Raw genomic sequence first — 23166 nt, forward strand, 5'->3', positions numbered from 1 at the left:
GGGCCAGGGATATAGCTCAGCACTCCCAGGGTTCAGTCCCCAGTATTGCAAAACAAGAAAAATAAATGTCCCCAGCCCCTCATGCACAATTACAGCTGGCTTCATGCATTTCCTTACCATTGGGTAGGGAAGCTTTGAGTAATAGTCTGTAGTGGGCAAAGGAATGTTAACTTTCAGTCACAGGGAATCTGCTCTCCCGTGAGAATGGTGATTGGAGGGGAGCCAGGTTCAGCTGAACTCATGGAGTTGGGGTAGGCAACTGCCAAAGGACAGAAGCCGTAGAGTCCTCCATCTGTCCTCACAGCATTGAATGCTGGACAGACACAGGCTGGACTCCAGGGTTGTCTCTCAAGGGTGCTGTTTGCTAAGGAGACAGCAGCCTTTCCTCATGGCAATGCCACGTGAAGGCTCAAACACAGAAGGAGAAGGAGAGCGTGAGAGAGAAGTGACAGCCGCATTCCCAGGCCAGAATCTCAAGTGAGAACGAGGTGGTCCTTTAGAATCGCAGCCGTCTGCCTCACTGTCTGCCTGGAGGTGACTTTCTGGTTTTACTGCCCCACTGAAGCTACTTGATGGAGAAGAGAATGCTTCAGACTCAGGGCCAGTACTTTCGGCTGCACCCTGTCCTTGCCATGTGTGTGGTTTTTCCTTTCTTTCCTCTCTAAGCCCCATCCTGTTTAGAGATTTGTGTGTGTGTGTGTGTGTGTGAGTGCGCGCGCACGCGCGTGCACGTGCATGCTTAAATGACATGGTGAATATCGCCAGCCCTTACAGAGTATCGATCCCATCATCGTCCCGGGTTCAAACCAAGCTCCATGTGAGATCAGCCCACACACATGTGTCCCAGGAGCATGACACAGAGGAGACTTGGTGCAGCACTGCCTGCCTCCGTTGGTGCAGCTCTTGTCTGAAGAGAGACTCGCTCCAGGCTGTTCTTCACCCAGCAGGTCTGATACTATCTGTCCAATCAGACAGGATCCTTGGGTGACAGCCCAGGGGCTGGAGGTCAGAGCAGCAGGTACCTGACAGCCCTCCTGCCTGCCTCCCCACGGTGTCTTACAGCCAGCTCGAGCTGGTCACAGGGCAGGGACTGACAGGTCCTCACCGGCTGGGTACTCCCAGCCGGAAGAGGAGCAGCCTCAGTAAGCTAGTCATGGTTCAGCCAGTGTGTGACCCCCTGTGTGTGACCAGTGTGCCCCGACCTTACCACAGATGTGCTCCTGCCCTCATTGTATGCTTCTTACCATCCCTCGGACCCCTGCCAACCCCCAGAGAGGAGCTCACCTGTTGGGCTTTCCCTTTTGGGACTTGAGTTTGGGTCTCTCTGTTGTAGGTTTCCAACAGTGTAAGAGGTATTGTAACTCTTACCAATCTTAGTCTACAGGTATGGGTTCTCCTCTCCCAAATGTTTCTCTTTGTCTTTGTCTTTTCTTACAGGTTTTTAAGGAATAGAACTTTTTTTTTTTTTGTATTTTGTTCATTTTTCATGTTACCAAATCAGTTGGATCCCTTGATGTCTCTGGCTCTGGAAATACAGTTAGAAACTCTTCACCTCAGTTTTACTGCTCTTGATCACTGACTTTCATTCACTGTCCATTTGCTTTTCATTTCTTCCTGAATTTCCATATTTTATATGTGATCACTTCTTTTGCTGTAAGAAGTCCTTTTTAGAGTTCATGTTAGCAACACATTCTTTGCCTTGCTTTTTTTCTGAAAAGACTGTCCTTATTTCGCTGTCCTATGGGGAAGATATTTTGCTGGGAGTGGGTTCTGTATTGTCAGCTGTGTTCCTTTCTTCTTCTCGTCTCTGTGTCGCTGGTTTCTTTGAAAGGCTACTGTGGGTGTAATTGTAAGTGATGGCCATTTGCTTTGGCTGCTTCGGAAATTTTCTCTTTGTCCTTGATTTTCACATTTGTGAGCCCAGAGATTATTTTCCCTGTATTTATCTTACTTGAGCTTCAGAGAACTTTCTCAGTCTGTGGATTTGCGTGTCTTGTTAGTGTAGGACTAATGGGGAATAATCTGTTTTCCATCTTTTCTGTCTTGGAGACTCTAGCCTGTCCAGCCTGTCCTTAGATGTCATTTCTGTCCTGTCCTCCTTACTGCTCCCTGTGCTTGGGGATGTCCATTTTCATTGACCTGTTTTCCTATGTTCTTATCCATCATTCATGTGCAAGCTCAATCTGGTCTTAAGCTTACTTTTTTCAGGAACACTGGGTTCCTGGATTGAACCCAGGGGTGCTGTACCATTGAGCTTGAGCTATATTCCCAACCCTTTTCACTTTTTGAAACAGGGTCTTGCCAAGTTGCCCAGACTGCCCTCAAACTTGCCATTCTGCTGCCTCAGCCTTCTCAGTAATTGGGATTATAGATGTGTGCCACCACACCCAGCTTTAAACCCTCCTTTTGAATCTTTAATTTTTAGACGCTGAATTTTCAGGTCTGGTAGTTCATAATTGACTCTTTTTGTCTGCTTTCCATTTCTCTGATGAAATTTCTCATCATTCAGCTATTTTCTCCAGTTATTCATGTATCTCTTGTCAATATCATCATCGTTCTAACACACTGAGCAGCTTGCTGTAATCATCCACAGGTCTCTTTCTGTTGCCTGGCTTTTCTGTTTTCTGACAGTGGTACTTTCCCTGGGATTGGCAAGGCATTGTGATAGAATGCCAGGTGTTGTACATATAGACTTGCAGAGGCCTTCAGTAAGGTGGTTTTCTGTCCTTTCTTGCACTGGGGAGACAGAATGAGGGCTCTTCACCTTCATCTAGTCAGAGTCTGAGCAGAACCAGGGTTGGTTTGAAGATTTAGGATATCGACTCTGGTTCTCCTTCCTTTCTAGATGGTGGCTCTGCTGCCCCTTTCTGTCCCCTCCCTGACAGTTCTAAGCTGGGCACTGGCCTCTGCCTTCTTACTGTCAGAATTTAGCTGGTATTTTGAAAGGAGAAGCGCCTCCTTCTCTCCCACTCTGCTCTCTCTCTCTAGGCTTTGGCCTTACAAAGTTTGCTACATGAAACCCCTTGACTGCTAAAACTGTGATTCCCTGAACCCAGCAGGACTGGGCCTGAGAACAAGTTCTTGACCCTTTCTCAAGTCCAGGATGTCCTAGGGACCCCAGAGGAGGAGGTGCTGTGAGTCTGCACACCCTGACAGCCATCCCCTCTCAGAGGCTGGGCATCACTGTTCTTCTTGGCCTCAGTAGCTCTGTGGTGCCTGCAGAGAGTTGCTTGCCATTGTGTTTTATTGTCCAGTCCATTTTCCATAAGCACTAACTTGTCTGTAGCTGGTTTACTCCATCTTTCTGTACCCACAGGGCTTATTTTTCTTCATCCCCTGTGGTGCTTTTGGCATCACCTCAAGGTCATTGACAGCTTCCTTAGTTTCACACCACTGTGGGGAGTTGTTTTTACCTCAGATACGGAACCGGTACTTCCTGTCAGGCCTGATTCCTCTTAGTGGAAACCGATATCCAGGGTCCACACATAAGTACATGGGTACTTATTTTAAAGGTCATAAACATTTCGAGTGTCTTATCCATTCTCTGCTACCATCACAGAATACCCGAGCCTGGGTAATGTGTAAAAAGCAGAGTTTACTAGGCTCACTGCTCTAGAGGAAGTCCAGGAGCATGGACCTGGCGGCTGTGAGGGCCTCACACTCTGTGGTCGCTGGAAGAAAGCAGAGGGCAGGAGGGGAGAGCAGGGAGGACCAGACTTGCTCTTCTAACAAACCCACTCTTGAGAGCATGAGCTCACTCTGGAGGGAGGACGGTCACCTGTCTGTGCAGGCAGAGTCCTCCTGACCTATTCACAAGGCTCCACCTCCCAGCCCTGTTTGGGACCCATTCAGACCATAGTAATGTGTTTAATCTCCTGAATTTTAGATCTCGACCTGCCTCTGCCTCTGACTCCAACTGTGCTGACAAATCTTAGTGTTTTGTTTGTTTGTTTGTTTTGGTGCTGGTATTGAACCCAGGGCCTCATGAATGCTAGACACATGCTCTCCACCACTGATCTATACCTCTGGCCCTTTTTATCAGGACTTGTTTTTCTTTATTCTTTTGTTTGATGAAACAGAGTCTTGCTAAGTTAACTAAGGCAGCTTTAAATTTAACCGTCCTCTTGCCCCAGTCTCCTGAGTAACTGGGATAACAGGCATGGGCCACTGTGCCTGGAGGAAACTTCAACTTTTAATGAGCAGCCTCACTCTGACTGTGGTTTACTCTGCCACACACACATGGAACCTTCCAAATACCAGGGCTGACACTTCCACCAACAACTTGGTGCTAAAATGGCTTCAGACTTTGATCTGCAGTTGTGTTTTGTCATTGGAGTCGTCCCGTTAGGGATATGCAATTAAATTACCGTGTTGGAAAGTCATTTGCAATAATTTTCTCTATTTGTTTATGCCAGCAGCCATATGCATGCAGAGATTCCTTTAATTTTAGTTCGCATTTTAATGGTTGCTTAAGTTTTAATTTTGGTTTATAATTATGAAATATTTACATCATTTTAAAGTTGAATGTATAAAATGAATTGTGCACATAGAGTCCAGCTTTGTCCTTCTCCTTTACACTCCTTTTCCTGTGCCCTAGGTGGTAGTTTTTGAAAATATACCTCTCTACCATTTATAGAGTGCTGTTAAAAATAATTATTTATAGCAGTAGCTACCATTTAGCGAAGGTGTGTGTATCTGACAATATTGCTAATTGCTCTATACCCACTATCTCACTTAATTGTCAAAATATACTACAAGGTAGAGAATATTACCTCTGCTTATGTTTACCTCTGAGCCTCAGAGGTGTTAAATAACACAGCCAACACCACACAGCTGGTAACTTTGAACCTGGGACCATAATCCAGGTCTTATCCCAGCAAGACTGCTATACTGTGGTCTCTGCAGTTTGGAAACTGCCAGTTGCCAAGTTTGGGTTGATTGCACTTGATTACTTAAAAGAAATCCACATCTTGAACCCGGAGGACAAGATGGTAAGTAAAAGTAAAATAAGCCCAGCACAAATGCTGAGTGTTGTCTGTCATATATAGAATCTAGGAAAGTGGGGTTCATAGGAACAGCGCATGGAATTGAGGGTTCCCCAGGGTGGGGGGTGTCATTCAAAGGATGCAAAGTGCCACTTAGGAGGAGGAGTGAGTTCAAGAGCCCTGTTGTGCAGTGTAGTGACTATAGTTGATCACCTATGTTTGGCTACTGGACATTTGCTGAGAGAATAGATTTTTTAAAAGTTCTTATCACAAAAAAAAAGTATGTGTAGTGACACATAGGTTAGATAGCTCTCTGTCTAGCCACTGCACAATAGTACGCATTTCAAAACATCATGTGCATCACAAATATATATAGTTTTTGTCAGTTTAAGAAAAACCAATGAAGAAAAGATCCGAGTGGGTTTTGGCACATTTCCCCCCAGTTACTGTTTGGCTGGCAGGGCCACATGGGTTGTTATGACTGGCACGGATGAGGATAGTGTGTATGGTAGTGGCCTTGTGACCCTAGGAAGTGATGGTATCAGTGAAACTGGCACCAATCAGTTCCACTCATGCCAACAGAAAGCTGTGACTGTTCACTGTGTGGTCACAGCTAGCATGGGAGCCCCTGTTTTAGGACCCCAGGGAACTTTCTACCCAAAGCTCCTTTCCCTGGGGGAAGCAGGGGGCCCAGCTATGTGGTAGGATATCTGCTTTGTAGCAGTTGCTCTCCTTCCCTCGGTCAGGCTTCTCGCAGTAAAACCACTTAAACATGTGTTGGCTTGAGACATTTGCCTGGTAGCTTTTCACACTTAGCTGTGACCTTAATCCTGCATCTCCTTTGGAGCAGGCTGGAGGTTTCCATGTCCTCAGGGCTGAGAGGTGACTTGCTGCCTTCCCTCCAAACAGCTTTTGGTGATCACTTTCCCTCCTTTGCTTTGCTCTTCCATTGAAAAAATTAAGCAAAGTTCTCCCAGGCTCTGCTGGTGTCCCCAGCTGTACCCCAGCAGCACTTCAGGTCACACATGGAGCGAGGAACAATGTGTTTGCTCCTGGAGGGAGGAGGTTGCACATCCCAGCACAGAGCCTACCGGGACTTGGTCTCCTCCTGGGTTCCATTTGGCCTGACTTACCTTTCCCTAGGGTGCTGGCCCTGGGCATGCAGCTGCTGGCTTGTAGCTGCCAGAGCCCGAATCATCTTGAGTGTTCGCAGCCACTCTCCAGACGCAGGGAATGCTACATGCTCTGCCTGCTGTGGGGAGGGCAGGGGGACTTCTTGCCATCTGAATGGCGCGGGTGGAAAATTATATCAACGTCCTCTTTCCAGTGAATCATGCTCCATTAGAATTCTGGCAATAATGCTGAAACTTGTACTGATTCCCACATGAAAGGGTGATGGATGGCAGTGTGTGTGTGTGTGTGTGTGTGTGTGTGTGTGTGTGTGCGCGCGTCTGTGTATGCACACCCGAGCAGCGGATTCCACGATTTAGCATTTCTGGTTTTTGCCAGCTTTTCAGTCTGGAAGTGCCAAGAGCTTTTCCTGCCAAGGTCCACTATGTGACCATGTGACAGGTGGGCAGGGAAATTGTGGTAGGGTCACTCTGTCCTGGCTTCCGTCCTGTCCTTCTGGATTGTTCCATGCCCCACCCCCAATCCTTCCTCAGGCCAGCTCTCGTGTTAACCCCAGCAGGAAATGTTACAAGGGCGCAGGTTATCTTCCCTCTGATCTGCCTACCGCCTGCCCATTGAACAGGGGACAAGCAAGGTCATTTTATTCCCTGGATTGACAGGAAGGTACATTAGCCTGTTTACAGCAGCTTTGAGCAAACTGCTGAGAGAGAGGCTATTACCCAGCATACACTTCCCTATACCCATGGTCTGCAGAAGCTCTGGAGACCTCTGGAGACCTCTGGAGACATGCCTGGCCCTCAAGCTGGTGGGCAGCAGGCACACCAAGAGCAGGTAGGAGCATGTAAGAGGAGGTAGGAGCATGCGGACTGGTCCCTAGGGGTATTTTCTGAAACATCAGAAAGTATTGGAATGTATACATTCACATGTATTGGAATTTATGCAAAGAAAGAGGGAAGTCTGACACTTGAGTATCATTAGTCCAGAAGTCTTAAAGTGGGACCCGGAATTGACAAGAGGACAGTGAATCTCTTATGTGCTGGATTTAAGAGGGCTCAGGGGCCTCTCTTCTCATAATCCCACCTGCTTCCTTCATCCCATTCATCCAACCTAGTGGGGGTGGGGGGTGCCCTTGTGGGCGATGTGCTTCCTGTGGATTCTGTCTTCTTAAGTCTGTTGCCTTTAATGATCTCCTGGACCCTACAGCCATACAGGGTGTTCTCAAGGGCTGTAGGGCAGCTGGGGGCTCAATACCCTCTGATCCAACCTGCTAGGTCCTGTGTGAACCCTGGTGGGTGAGGCACCTCCTGGTGTTGCATCCGTTCCTTCCCCTGACGTGGAGGCATCAGTGCTAAAACACTGCTGAACACATGCCTGATGGCTATTCTTGGATTATTGTCTCTCATTATCTGTCCACAGATGGCACCATGAATCATAACCGAAGGAATTCAAATGTTAGGCACCAGGATGTAGTTGCTAAGGGATTTTGGGGGGTGCGTACAGTCTGCTAACATGTGCTGGCAGATTTTAAGACAGCAGCCATGTACATTTGAGATGAGATCCCCAGTGGCAGCTAAGTGTCCCTAAGAGACCAAGTTCTGTGTTTAAAAGACAGCATCAGTATTGATCATCCTGTCAGGACCTGAGGACGAACTTGTCGAGCAAGCAGGGAATGCCCAGAAATCCTCTGAAAGTTGATCACAAGCCAACAGCAGAGAGGAGTCAGTTCTACCCATAAAATACATTTGCAAGATGAAGGAAAAGCAGCCAACTGCAGTTTGTGGTGGGTAAAGGAGATTTCAGAAGCGAATGGGGTGGTACCTGGAAGAGTCCTGGCATTTGCAGTTGCTAAGTTTCTTCCTTGTCATACATTCAGCCTGCTTCCCTAGAAGGAGCCTCCCTGTAGACTTCCTCTGTGCACCCACAGGCTTCAGCATGGAGGGATGGGGACTGAGGTAACCTCACCATGGAATCTTGGCTGGGGAGCTCCAGGCTCTCAGCTGCTGCTTCGTCTCCTAGTGACAGGTGGATTGTGTCAGAGGGAGACGGGAGAGACCGGGAGGACCTCCTTGCAGTGCAGTGCTGTCTTGCTTGTATGGCCCGCCCTGATCCCCAGTTCTGTGTCCGGAATGGCTGTCAAATGCACCTGGCAGGTCCTGCATTCTCAGGGATCCTGAGATAGATGCTACAGAGCCTCTGTGCTTGGCTGGGACTTGTCAGCTGCCCAAGGGTCCAGCAGCTCCACACAGGATCTACTGCCACCACAGTGTTCTGTGTGTGCAGTACCCATGTGACTAAGTCAAAAAGCGATTAATTTCAAAGCATTAAGGATCCATGTCACTGTGTCACTGCTCTGACAACACGTGTGGACGCTGGCCATTTACCCTGCTCGGGTCTGGTCAGCATGGTCAGCCGTCAGAGTCCTGTAATGCAGCCACGCTTCCCAAATGGGAGATGGAAGGACTCACTGAGCCAGGAACACAGCAGAGACAGGATTATCCCAGAGTCCTGAGAGCTGAGAAGGATGGCTCTTAGGGATTTCCATGTGGAGTCTGACCATTAACCCCCGCTTTAGCCTTCAAATCCCTAAGTGGGAACTTTGAGTCCTTGGCTTATGGTTTTAGTGATTTTAATTTTGGGGGTGGGTGGGTTTTTGTTTTGGTTTGGTTTTTTTGGTACCAGGGATTGAACTCTGGTCCTTGCACTTGTGAGGCAGTCAGTGGAACCACTGAGCTAAATCCCTGGAGGTTTTAAATTATTTTTTAAAAATTGATCTTCAAACAAAATTTATTAACATATATAAACTATACATACTAATGGGATTCAATGTACTATTTCCATTCATGCATACAGCGTAAACTGATCAAATCCAGGCCCGCAGCCTACCCAATCCCTTGGAATCACTGTTCTACTTTCAAGTTGATTTTTTCTAGTTTTCACCTATGAGAGAGAACGTGCAACCCTTGTCTTTCTGTGTCTGGCTTCTTTCACTTAATACCATATGTTCCACCTCCATCTATTTTGCTGCAAATGACTGGATTTCATTCTCCTTTATGGCTGAATAATATTCCGGTATGTCTATATATATCATGTTTTCTTTATCCATTCATCTCTTGAGAGGCACGGAGGTGAGTCCATATCTTAGCTGTTGTAACTAGTGCTAAAGTAAACTTGGGTGTGTAGATATCTCTTTGGTATGCTGATTTATTGCCTTTGGATATATGAAAAATGGTCAGTATCAGCTGTTGGGGAAACACAAAACTACAATGAGATGCCATCTCATTCCAGCTAAAATAACTATAATAAAAATGCATGCATGCATAAAAAGTGCTGGTAATGACATGGTGAAAACAGCACAGACAAGGATTTTAGAAGCCCCTTCAGGAAAACTCACTATGTCTTTTCCTCTTTTCCTTCCTCTCTCCTCCTTCCTCCATTTTCTTCTTTCTCCCAAAATGTGCCGGCTGATTATTAGAGCACTGTCCCTACGTATTTCCTAATAAAGTAAATATCTGTTGATTATTTTTATTCCTAAAGGTATTCCATTGCAATTCTATGTTATTTAGTTGTGTGAAATTTAGTTCACACACATCCCCTGCATTTTAGCAACTAGCAGCCCCTGGGTATTAGTGTGTCCCCTGAGTGGGCTGTGTTATTTTAATGGGGTTTGCCATTTAGGGTGAACGAGGAGAAAGAGAGAACACGGATCTTTTTACATAATAAGTTTCTTCTGTAGCACTGGGATTAATTACAAGTGTGATGTCGTTTTCTCTAAAGGACATGACCTAGCCTGAATTTATGTATAAATACTCGGAGATGGTGAGAGGTAGGGGAGGGAAGATGAGCCTGGGGATGGGGTGTGCCCTGCTTTATTTCCTTTTGTGTGCTGGAGAAGAGGGGGTGCTGGATTGAGTGAATACTGTAGCTGCAGTATCTCCAGTTCAGTTCCCTGAGACTGTGAAAGGGCCAGACCACAGGACTGAAATTAGTCAGTTTCCACAGGCCATTTTGCTTTTGTGGGCAAGATAATTTTGCGTTTGTATTTCATGCCCCCAGTGATATGTGACAATAATTTCGATGAAATGACTTATTTGGTTCCCTTATAGAAACAGATCTGATAAAATCCCTTTGAAACATCAAGTTGTACATTCACGCATAAGCGTGATTTTAGTTTATATAATTTAATTTGTTAATTTCCTTTACACCATGGAGTAAAGTAAAATATTTTATGTGTCTATAAGGTAAACCGAGAACAACAATAATCCCCTTTCTCTGCAATTTCAGTTATCCTCTGTGAACCTCTGCCCAAAAATATTAAATGGAATAATTCCAGAAATAAACAAGTCATAAGCTTTAAAATTGCCTGCTGTTCTGAAGAGCGTGAAGAAATCTCACCCATCTGCTTCCTCTTGCCCAGGACATGAATCACCATTTTGTCCCACACACTCACAACTGTGTATGCCACTTTGTAGCCATCTTGGTTATCAGAGCCACAGGGGTTGCAGGGCTTGTGTCCAAATGACCTTTATTTTACTTGATAATGGCTTCACAAGAATAATGAGGCTAGAAGTTTAGTTATTATAAAGAAAAGCCATTAAGTATTTCATTTAAGTAAAAAGGTGAATGTTTCCAATATACATGAAAGGCTCAGTACGGTTTCTAATATCCACTGGGTCTTAGAATGTGTCCCCATAGATAAAGGAGATGACTGTGGTATACAACCTTCATAAACCAAGCACGACCACTGCTGTCCTCACTCTTGTCACTGGGTGAGAAATGCTGTTTCTGATGGTGGCAGTAGTGTTTGTGGTGGCTGAACCTGGATGTTGTGGAGCTGCCAGACGGTTTCTGGGACGCTTGGGTTTTCACTTCTTGGTCTGAATCTTGTAGACTTTGCTTTTCAAACTTCTGAAAAAAAATCTAAAGTTAATTTTTGCATCTCTAGGACATGATATAGAGCACAAAAGGTAAGAACACGTAGTATAGGATTTCGTGTATGTGACATCCAACAAGTAGACCCAGTTGATTTGGGGTAAGAGATTCTTGTCACTCTGGCTGGTGGGAGAGAGGAACTCAGATGGGGGAAGGGGAACATGTAGCTTAGGGGAATATTCCAGTTCTGGACTGGAGTGATGGTGACCTGGGAAAATAAGGCCATCAGAATGCATCGTGTTATGCACTTGAAGCCATTGTATTTCACCATATGCATCCCCCCCAAAAAAAATTATAGCCATACAAAGGATTATGGAAAACAGGCTCTTGGAGAGTTGTAACTATGGAGTGGGTTTTAGAGGCTGTTTGGGAGCAAATGCTAGTGCTCCAATCAGACACTACATATGGGAGGAGCCCTTCGTTTCTGCAGGTGCCAAGGAACTTTGAGAGGGAAGCATCACAGTGGGTCAACAGGAAACACTTTGCACTGAAATCTCCCACTCTCTTGTGTTAATCGCACACACATGGACATACACACACCACACCAAGCAACACATAAACAAGTGTGTGAGCTGGTTGGATGCTACGCTGATTTCCATCAGATCTTTAACTTTTGACATGTGTGTAAAAGGGTTTTTTTTGTTTGTTTTTTTTTGTTTTGTTTTGTTTTTTTGTAATGAAGTCTTGGGGAGATAAGAAGACGCAGCTTCTGCACCCGTATCTCCATGTGTGTGACAGTTATGTCTGGAGTACCTCACACCACTGCACCCCTGAAAAGAGACTGTGGTGTGGAGGGATCTGCAAGCCTTTGGGAACAGCTCCAATCTGGTGTTTGCTTTTGGACCTTCAGTGTCCACAAAGAAAGCAAGGAGATTCACCCCCCTACTATTGTGCTAAGCGGTTGTGGGCTGAATTGGACTGGGATTTGAGGAGAGAGATGCTTTACAGAAGTGCTGAAGTTAAAATAGGTCACAGGATGGGTCCTTTCTCTGCGACTGTGTCCTTATAAGAGGTGATCAGGACACAGACACATGCAGAGGACCATGTGAAGGCATAGAGAGGAGATGCTATTTGCAACCCAGGGAAAGAGGCCTTGGGAGGGACCAGCCCTGCAGCACTTTGATCTTAGATTTCTAGTCTACGGGACATGGGACAATGAGTGCCTGCTGTTTAGGCCACTTGGCCGTGGCACTTTGTGTGGCAGCCCCAACAAACCAATACGCACATATGCATGGATCTCAGCTGTCATTTCTTTCTCTCTCCTCGGAAAATGCTGCTCCATTTCTGTTCTGAATCACATTTCAGTATTAATCTCCCATCTGGATCTTTCCAAGCAGGAAGGCTGAGCCTAGCCTGGGGCATGGTGGGGCTTTGTGCAGTTAGAGCCCCAGGAGGTTGTGTGCAGCACCCACCCTACCCTGGCTTTGGACTCCAGTACACAAAGTCTACCTTTGTAGAACTGGAAATCCCACTCCCTGAAGCTTGCAAGGCCTGCTTCCTGGTCTGAAAAGCAAGGATCACAGCAGCTCTGCCTCCCGTAGGCTTGCAGATGGAATCAGATGCTGCTCTTTAGTGCTTGGCTGTGTGTACATGGTGAGAAAACATGAGCGGCCATTGCTGTGACCAGCTTATTCATGCTTCTCATTATCACAGCGCGCCAGATTGAGTCTAGGAACATCTGTACCTATGAGTCTCAGCCTATCGTACATAGAGGTCTCACTCCTTCTGCCCACAAGTTGGGGGACCTTGAGGCAAGGAGGAACACTTTACTGCCCCATGCCTTACACCTTTGTTCATGGAGGCTGCACCTGAGCCTCTCCTGAAGACTGCTTTGCTGCAGATGCTGGAGAATTGTTGGCTTTCTGTCAAGATTTCTTGGAGGAGGAGATGTCCTTCAACACCATTGCTGTTTTAAAGGAGAAAGTCGTTTTATTGGCAAGCCCATCTGGGAAAGGGAAGATGTATTTGATAGATGTGAAATTACTTCTCATTCTTATATGTGAGTGCTAAACTTATATGCCTCTCTCTGGTGTTTTTCATGGGGTATCCCCCCCTGACTGCCATGAATATTTTTTCGGGACAGAGAACTGGATACAGTGAATGGAAGTTTCTTCTGCATGGACATGATGAAGGAGGCAGCCTCCTCCCCAGGGCTGACAGGCTCTTACCTGATTGATGTTTCCACATCTTAGCTGGAAGATGAACTGCTAGAATGAAGATAGACAAGCTGATCTGCTCCATTGGTTGAGTCAGAAATTTCTTGATGCTGAGATGGTTTTTTTCTCCTTAATTATAATATCCCAATGCCAACTACTGGACCAAAGAGACCATTGTCTCAGGAGTGGCACTGGTGGAGAGCTTCAGCATCCTGAGATGTGACTTGCCCGAATGGGTGTTTGTTTTGGACCAATCTTAACCACAGGGCACTCCATGGAGCTGAAGTGTACAGGCTGTGGAACCCAGGTTCAAACCCGGGTGACAGTATAACCTTTGGGGCACCTGTTTTATCCAGATGCAAAGGAACAAGGTACCCAGGGATGGATCCATGCTACATGCATCAAACAGATGTGGTTGATACATGGTAGGAGGAAGAGTGCAGTTCTGCCACCAGCATGTGGGATCTGTCCCTACCATGTTCCCAGAATCCCCTCCTGTGCACTGACCAGTAGAATCTGCAGGAAGCGATGGTATGCAAGCTCCAGAACAAACCTTGGGAGACTAGGTCCTGATCCTTGTCCTGAGCCATGGTGTAAGGAAGCTGGTCTGGAGTACTGGAGGATGGGAGGAGAGGTGGACAAAGACCAAGGAGACAGACACAGTGCGGCCCATGAGGCTAGCCTGTACCACCCACCCAGCCTCCCCTCAGCAAGCCCAGAAGGGCAGTCCTTGGGATCGAGGGCCAGTCAGATATGGGGTGTTACTTTATTTTATTAAGTAATATGCAGTTCTTTGGTATCCATGGGAGCATCGTTCCAGGACCCCAAAAGATACCAGGGGTTTGTTGATGTTCCGGCTCTTATATAAAATGTCACAGTATTTCATAGAAACCACACACATCTTCCTGTATACTTAAGTCATCTCTAGATGATTTATAATACCTCGTACAATGGAAATGCTGTGCAAATAATTGTCACACTATTGTTTAGGGAGCGATGACAAGAAACAAGTCTGTACATGTTCCATATATGCATTTTCCTGAATCTTTCTGATCCACAGCTAGTTGAACCCACAAACACATTACCCTTGGTTGCAGAAGGTCAGCTGTATTTGTAGATGTAATAGCAAGCTAAGTCCATGTAATTCCTATTATATTTTATTCCTAATCTATTACATTTTAATCATGAGATCAGTGTCATTATATCTGATGCCTTTGATAAAACATAAAACTTGATCAGATGCAACTATCAAAGAGAATTATATAGACTGCCCCTTTTTCTGTTGAGATGAATTAAATTGATTATTTTTTATTCCTGAAATAAACTCACCTCAAAATGATGTCTCCATATACTGTATAAGTTTCTGCCTTTAGTTTGCTAATGTGGGACGCTTTGCCGAGATGGAATGACATGGTTTTAAGCCATTTGCCCATGTTAGCTATTTTAATTCTCAACAATAGTCATAGAGGAGTCATGCTTGCATTATCATTCCCAGGTACAGAGGAGGAGTGTGGGTACAGAGGTTAGGTAGCTTGTCTGTGGTCTCTGTGGTAGAACGACCCCTCTCAGGCCATCTGATGCCCAGCCGTGGACTCTACCTGCTACCCTGTGCCACCAAAGGGGGACTGTCTCAACCCCTTCTCCTTGGCCATGACTAGGGCATGAAGGGCTGGATCTGTGTGACTTTCCATGGCATGGGGACACTTTGTCCCCCACCTAGATACCCTCAAAGGGGAGGCCTCATCTTGGCAAGTCTTCACATAACCGTTCAGGTCCCCTGTCAACCTGGGGAGGTGTGGGTATCACTGAGTATGGACCTGCCTTGAAGAGCCTCACAAGTCCTTGCTGCACTATATCCTCTAGCTGTTCCCTGGCCCTCAGGACCGTGAGACAGCACATCCTGGGGATGTGAGTGTCGTTTGCCTCTGCCGCCCACCAGGGGCAGCCCCATCATACTAGGCATACTAGACAGCCCCATCATACTGCTGTGGGGTCTCCAAGGAAGCCAAGCATCTCCAGGTCATATGCATTGATTTGCAAAGACTCTTGATCCCCTTGGGTAATTTTGTGAAGCCTCAGGGCCCTATCCCTGTTGGAACCTGCAGGATCATCACTGGGTCATTGACTGCCTCTCCAGATATCCAGCTTTAGCCCAGGGGTGGGCAGAGAGTCCCTTAGAGTGTGTCTGTAGAGACCAGCGACCTTGATCTTACTGAGCCAGGCCCTCAGTCTCTCCACTGTGCTCTGAAGATGCTTGTACCTAAAACATCTTTACCAGGCCTCTGTTTTCTGAGTACCAGTTGCTTTCTAGCATAGGCATCTGGCACAAGTGACACTGTGCCACCCAAAAGGAAAACCAAAGATGGGGAACATGGGGTCCCCTCAGCTCCTCTGATGTCTCTGTGAGAAGCCATTCAACATTCTGGCAAGGAGGTGTGGGGAATCACAGAGCTGCCTATAAATAGTGCTTACTGTCGGGAAGCGCATTGCACTTTGGCAAGAGGAGGAGGCTTCCTTGGGGCTGGTAGCAGGTTCCCCCGCACTCTGGCTGTGGATGCCAGGAGACTGTTGAGCATTCAGTAAGGGCGGAGATGGCTTCGGCCCTCACTTTGGGTCTAGCTCAGCATCAGAGCAGGTTGCACCATAGACACTCAGCTGAGCCGTGGCCCCAGGGCGCTGTCACTGCCAAGATACCGTGGACCCAGGAAGTGCATCCGAAGGCCACATGGTCCAGCTCCTTGGGATCTTTATTGCTGTGAAGATGTTCATAAGTGCTGCCTTTTAGCTGGCTTTCTTGGCATCTTCTTGAGTGAGCCTTGCTCTCACCCAGGCGACAGATTGGAAAGGATGGACATTGTCTTGATTTGTTCAGGCTGCTGCCACCGAACACCACAGACTGGGCAACTTAGGAGCCACAGAAGTTTATTTCTCACAGTTTTAGAGGCTGGAAGTTCAAGATCAAGGCTTCGCCTCTATAAGCAGGACTGCAGCCCTTGGGGTGGGAAGCCAAGGGTTGCATTGGGTTTCTACCAGACTGTTGTGTGCAACATAGAGCGGGTGTATAGACAGCATCAGGAAAGACTGCAGGCAGTGCCCAGCGTGGGTGGAGGTGGTGATGCACAGTACTTCTGGGGCCCTGGCTGCTACACTCATGACCCCTTCCAGGGCACCCCTAAACACTCTGGGCCCCTTTGCACCCGGGACCTTTGCCCCAGGATTCACGTAATCTTCAGGCCTTGCAATGGTGGTGTCGGCTCTTCAAAAATGCCTAGTCCTTGAGTCAATTGTTCCTGAATCTGTGGGGGGCACTGGGCCAGGGGAAAGTAACATGGGCCACAGTGAGCCCCTTAAAACCTAAGGTCTCCTTGATGGGTGGGTGCAGGGACTGATGGATGTTGGGACAACTTCATGCAGATCAGGTCAGAATATTGAAATAGGCTCAGCTTCGAGGCACAGGGATGACACCTGGGGAGGGGAGGGTGGTTTCGTACCTACTTGGCAGAGCACTGCAGGGCTGCCTTAGGGTATAAGGAGGACTCGGTGCATGGCAGAATGCAGAGCTGTAGGTGGACATGCCTGCTGCATTTCCTCCAAGCCCTGCAGGATGCATGGGTATTAGGCACACTGTGATACTCCGGTAACGAGATGCTGAGATGCATGTAATAGAGGAGATGGCAGAGGCTTCCGGATGATGGCTGGGAGGGATGAGGACAATATGTGTGGCACAGCCTAGGCTCCAGCTAGCCCTGCACAAGACGTGGTATCCAGTGTCCCTTTCCCCGTAAAGCCAAGTCCACCCTGCTCTGTCACTTTCCAACCATGAGTGTGATCATCTTTCCACCATCCTAATTCCTAATAGATTGTCATAGCACAGATTTTGATGATGTGCCTCGGAGAGCATGAGATTGAATTAATGTTATGTATAAATGTTTGAGGTGCCAAAGAAAACTCAACTGTCAATATTTGAGTCATGAAAACAGATTAATCCCATCACCACCACCACTGGCCAGTTGATTCTGTGAAGTGCAAGCCACGTACTCTTTGGGGTCTCACTCCAAGGACGCAGAGAGGACCAGCACTTCTGTTGGAGGAGGTGTGGCTAATGCTTTGGCCCTGCATCCTCTGGGGTCTCTGTGGCCCTGAATGTCAACGACAGAGTCCCCGGGTCCCCAGGCATCAGGTCCTGTTTGCTCTGGTTCTCCGTGAGGTGGTCTTGGTGTCTGCCTCAGGGAGGGACCTGTCAGCATCAGCAAAGGGTCCCCCATCAAAGACATCATAGGGGCTTCATTCCAGGAAGACCTAGTGAGGGCATCAGGTGCTTGTAACTAGGAGTGACCACAAGAACCAGTGCTATTAAAAGCCAACTCTAAAAACTGTTGCAGTCCACAAAATATACTCATTCTGTGCTGTGTTCATTAGAGGAAGTTTCTGGATCTGAACAGTTTGGCTAAATGTCTGGGCCTTGACACGAACTAGCTCTGTGAGTCGTGTAGTCACATGAGCTCTCTGTGCCTCCGTTTCATCTGTCCAGCAGATACTGATGCCCACCTCCTAGAGGGAGGACCAAAAGACTCAATCGTGTAAGGCACTCAGACACCAAGTGGTGCATATGCAGTGTTCGTGACATTTGCATTGTAGTTACAGACAAGCATGCCTGAGACCCAACTGGACAGCCCCCCACATCCGGGCTCCTTTGTGCATCTGAAACCAGGAGACACGAGCCAGTGCCTGGCACTGAAGTGTCCTCACCCAGTCTTTGTACCACCTCTGCTATTAGACTTGTACGGGGACCTGTGGTGGGCTGAACACAGGGTAGTAATGCAGGAAGGTGGCCACCTACTGCCTGAGACATTGTTCCTAGCCTGGGAGAAACTGGCCATTGTCACCTGTGCATTGTCTCTTTTTCATCGCAGGCAGAATTACTTTAACTGGACAATGCAGCAGCCTTGGCTTTGGTACTAGGTTGACAGTGCCTAGAGCTCTTCCGTGGAAGTGTGAGCTGCTCGTTGATCTCCTTTCTTGCCATTGGTGGCAGCGGTTCTGGGTGCACTCGAGGGCAGCCTAGGATGTACCTGTGTGTCTGGCTGTCTGTTTGTGGGGCTCGGGTAACTTCTGCATGAGTGTTCCACTGCTGATACATAAGTCGTCAGGAAAGTCATTCTGACAGCAAACTTCAGGGTTCTTCCCATACCTACCACTGCCCTAAACTTTACCTTCATGATTCACCAAGTCCTCACAGCTGCCCACTTCACAGATGGGAAAGTTGACGCTTGAGGGTTAAACACAATACACAGTGCCAGGTAGTATGTATCTGGAACTTGCACACAGGCCTTTCACCTCTGTGGTCTGTCTCTATCCCTCTGCCACTTTCACATGAGGCATTTGGCTCTGGGAACAGGTGAGTGGAGCCCTCTCCTGTGGCAGAGGGGCCAGATAATACCGTAAAACAGCACAGGATCAGGGTCCCAGAGAGGGAGACTGCCACTCAGCTGGGCACCTGGGCATGGGTCAGGGTTTGCTGAATCTAATATCCCTAGCTGAGATCTAGAAACTAAGTCAGGGGGTCTAAGAGCAGGGGAATGGGGGCAGGCCCTCCCTTAGGGGCCACTTCAGGCCTCTGCCTCTCTGACTGGAAGTAGCCTGGGTGCTTCCTTGGGCATCTGCCTTTCCCACCTCCATGCCCAGTGGGAGGGATGCTGTAAACTGGTGACCCACCGTGCAGAGGCAAATCCCAGGAGGGGCCGTGCTTTAGGGCGAGGACTTCAGCTGCTCACTGGCTACTTTGGAGGCCTCTTCTGCCTCTCCCTCAGCTGGTCTAACTCATCTCCCAGCTCCCTGGCAGCCCCTCAGGGTGGATCCCCAGCCAGCTTCCCTCTTGGCTTTCTCACCTGCTGCTCTACACAGGTGGAATTTTGCCTTTTAAAAAAATTGTGTTAAAATACACACAACATAAGCCTAACTGCAGTAGCCATTGTTATGTGCACAGTACAGAGAGAGAGAGAGAGAGAGAGAGAGAGAGACAGACAGAAAAGGACCTCGACTTATAATAGTTTGATTTATGATTTTTCAACTTAATGATAGTGTGAAAGCAACATGCATTCAGTACAAACTGTACTTCTGATTTTGATTCTTGGCCTTTTCTTCTTTTTACTAATTATTTTTTTCCTCAGGAGTTTATCGGTACATTTTAGGTATACAGTACAGTTACATTCATTATTGAGATCTTGTACCTCTACATGACAGGTCTTGGTTCTCATTTTTCCCCTTGTCCCTGCCCTCCCTTCACCCCCTCCTCCCCTCCCCCTTTACAAACACTTCAATTTCATTTTTTCATTTTATCATATTTTTTTCTTTGCCCTTATTACCTTTCCCCTACCCTTCCCACTTTCCCCACATCTTTAGCCCCTGCCTTCCTATTTCATATTGCTAATTATATCATTAGGATCTTCTGTACTACTATAGTTTATTCACACCAGAGAAAATATTTGGTATTTGCACATGTGTGACTTATTTATTTCACTTAGGAGTATATCCTCAATATGTATCCATTTTCCTATGAATGAATCTACTTTCTCATTCTTCATGGCTGAGTAGTATTCCATTTCATAGAAAAACCACATCTTGGGGTAGCCACCTATAGTACACTGCTCTCTGGCAGTGCTGGGCAGTGATGACAAGCCACAGCTCCCAGGGGTCCCAGGGCCTCAGTCAGAAGCGAGAACCAGCAACGCCAGCAGGGTGCGCTGTTGAGGGATTGTGATGGTCCGTGGGAGAGGTGCATCCAATGCATTTTTGACTTAAAATATTGTAATGGCTTTGTTGACGTTGAACCCTCCTCAGTCAAAGAGCGTCTGTGTATGTGTGTGTGCACATATGTGTACGTGTAAAAGGAAGGCATTTATTTTAAGGAGTAGGCTCACCTGAGTGTAGGACTGGTGAGCCTGAAATCTGGGGCAGGTGTGCGTGCTGCAGGTCTTGCTTTTGTGACCTCCAGCTGACCAATAGGTCCTACCCCCAGTGTCACCTTGTGTGACCTCACTGCAGATGTGTTTGTCCCCAGGTTGGCACCAGGAGCTCAGCTCTTCTGCAGGTGCGCACATGCTGGCTGGGAGCCCAGGGCCTCCCTGCCCTCTTGAGCATTGTGACCCCTTCCCTGTGGCCTCTGGTTTGTGGCATCCCCAGGACACAAAGGCAGGCTTTACCTGCCTGGATCTTCCCACATCTCAAACACCATGCAGTGTCTTTGCGGTAGGCAACAGGTCTACAGGGCTGCATTGGGATCATTTTTGTAGGGATTGTTTCTGGTGCCTCCCACCTGGCTGTGCCCACACTTGTGGGCAAAATGTTCTGGTCTGAACTGAAATCTGATGAGCTTTAAATACCTCCTCAAGGCTTTTCCTCCCATCCATTATGGGGGCTGGCTTGTATCTAACAGGAAGACAGACCCCCTGGAAGTGAAGCTGGGGAACTCCTCTGGGAATGTGGGATGAAAGAGGTTGGTGGGGGTGAGATCTTCAGGCTCTGACCTCGGAGAATTCTCTATTGCTGTTCAGATAATTTCCCTTGATGGCTCTGGTCAGAGACCTGGCTCATTTAGGTTCTGGTATGATAACTCCATCGCTCTGGAGGGAGCTTCTAGTGTCAAAGTAGAGCAGTGTGAGTTGATAGACATCCAGCTGCCCTTTGCAGAGCTGTGACTGGACGCCCTTTAGCACAAGGCCTTCAATGATATAAAGTCTATAGAAACCCATCACTCTGCTCAGCAGCTGCCACTTAATTTCCATGTAATTTCTCATCTGCAGGTGGCGATCATAGCAGGCAACTTTGAGCTGGCAGAATACATCAAGAACCACAAGGAGACAGACATCGGTGAGTAAGCTCAAGGGTAAACCATGGCAGCATTCACTTTGGCTAAGGATATGCTCGCCAGTTTTCCAGAGTCCTCCTGAGATTGGTTCAGAGCCCACCATTAACAAACTCCATAGAGAATGTGGCACGAGAATCCCTTCTGCCTCTGGCCCTGTTTTCTTAACATATGGCAGGGAGGGGTAAAGAAAACCCTGGAGACAAGGCAGTGGTCCAGAACATGCCCCCTGCTTCCTGGGAGGGCAAGGCTCTTGTCTTTTCTGAAGGCTCCCATGGCAAGGTTTCCTTCCACATGAGTGTAAGTTGTTGTAGGATGGTGGAGGAACAGGAAAAGTTTCATCTGTGCTGGGAGTAGGAACCTCTGTCTGATTTACATCTCTGATTTCCTCAAATATTGGTAGAAATTGATATATATTCTTATGCATTTGTCCAAACTCATAGAATGTCCAACCCGGAAGCGAACCCTAACGTAAACCACGGGCTTCGGGTGGGTTGTAGGTCTATTAGTTGGAACAGAGGTACAGTTCTTGTGGGACATATTGACTGTAAGGGGGGCTGTGCATGATGGGTTCTGGGAGATATCTCTGTACCTTTCTCTTGGTTTTGCTGTGTGAATCTGTAGCTGCTCTAAAGAAATTAAACCTCCCAAAAATCTATGAAAGTAAGAAACAAGGCAGGGAAGCTTGCTAAATGTCGAGGGATAGATATAGGGCATTGTCTTTCTATGGGTGAGTCAGATGCATCTGCAGCTTGTTTAGGTGTGTTCACTGGAAGATATAACGATGTACACGCTGCCACATAGATCAGGGGTGGTGACTGCATCAGGAGAAAAGAGAGCCATGAGATCCTCTCCCTACCCCTCTCGTTACCCCACTTTGCTTTCCCAGCAATGGTGCTGATTACCATTCCCCTTTTTAGTGCCCCTTGTGCCAACCAGGAGGGCGGTGCCTGGGGCTCCTCCCCGTGCCCACCGCCCAGCCATTGGCTGGGCCCAGTCTTGCACCTTGGATGAGCCCACTGGCCTGGTCCCCCCAGCCCTGGGCTTCCACAGGACCTGCAGCGGGGAACAGTCCTATTGGACCAACAGTGGTGAGCTTCGGAGGATGTCTGCCATCATTGATCCAGGGGGTGGGAGCGGGGCTGAGAAATGGTGGGAAGAGGTCTGTCTCTCCTTGTCTGTGCTCTTACCCCATTTTGGGTGCTGGGAGTGAGCAAAACTGCGTTTGGCTGTCACGTCTCGACTGTGTCTAGTGTGTGCCTTGCATCGACTCTGGCTGGTCCCCGTATTGTTGGGGGGGGTGTCTTAGGAAGATGCAGAGGCAGATGCTTGGCTTGCATTGTCCTGCACCCCAAGAGGAGCATCAGGCCTCCCAAAGGCTGTGCTGATGCTGATGCCTATCCCTCCTGTGAGCCAGGACAAATCACTTAATTGCTATAAGCTCCAGGCCTCCGCTCAGCCGCATCAGCACCTCTACAAGTGCATTATACAGATGGATGGGTTAATGTCAGCAAGGTGATTTAGAAAATGAACTGAGCTCTTGGAATGCCAGAGACCATCTTCCTGTGCCTCCCAGATACCAGAGAGCAATGCAGTGGGGCAGGCTTGGCTTGAGGTCTGAAACAGTGGCCACGAAGGAAGTCAGTGCCAAATTCTCCTATGCAAGACAGAACTCCTGTGCCAGGTCACTTGAAGCTGATGTTGGAACCCAGCTCAGGGAGGAGGATGACTTGTCTGTTCAATTTTGAGATATAATTAACTTTCCTATCTGGATGCAAACACCTTATAACAAACTGAAATCTTTATTATTGCTGTTATTATTATTATTATTATTATTATTATTATCATTGTTGTTAGAGATACCTGCTTGGCAGGCAAATCTATGTAGTGACCACTCACCCATTCTGATGAATTATTGAAACTGCAAACAGCATCCTCTGCTGAGAGAGAACCCTCTCCTCCCCCAGCCCGTGACTTCTGCAAGTCACAGACTGGGGTTGGGGCATGAGCCCCCTGATTCTGCCCCTTTCTGGACTGTCTGGGCCTGTGGTGAACTCAGGTTTCCTGTTACAACCAAATGATGAATTTACCTGCTTTGGGG

The 23166-nt window shown here is 47.6% G+C and overlaps 1 protein-coding gene across 12 annotated transcripts in view; it reads left to right on the forward strand.

The window, feature by feature from the left end:
* Positions 1 to 23166, forward strand: part of Shank2 (SH3 and multiple ankyrin repeat domains 2) — a 511573-nt gene that overhangs the window by 166511 nt on the left and 321896 nt on the right. For all 12 annotated transcript variants that reach the window (XM_010635716.3, XM_010635704.3, XM_010635710.3 and 9 more), the window contains one exon: positions 21004 to 21070. In XM_010635716.3, the coding sequence (XP_010634018.1) occupies positions 21004 to 21070 (67 nt within the window). The remainder of the gene's footprint in view (positions 1 to 21003; positions 21071 to 23166) is intronic.

Source organism: Fukomys damarensis, unplaced genomic scaffold (assembly GCF_012274545.1).
Source record: "Fukomys damarensis isolate Sample0158 unplaced genomic scaffold, DMR_v1.0_HiC HiC_scaffold_27, whole genome shotgun sequence".
Taxonomy (NCBI): Eukaryota; Metazoa; Chordata; class Mammalia; order Rodentia; family Bathyergidae; genus Fukomys; species Fukomys damarensis.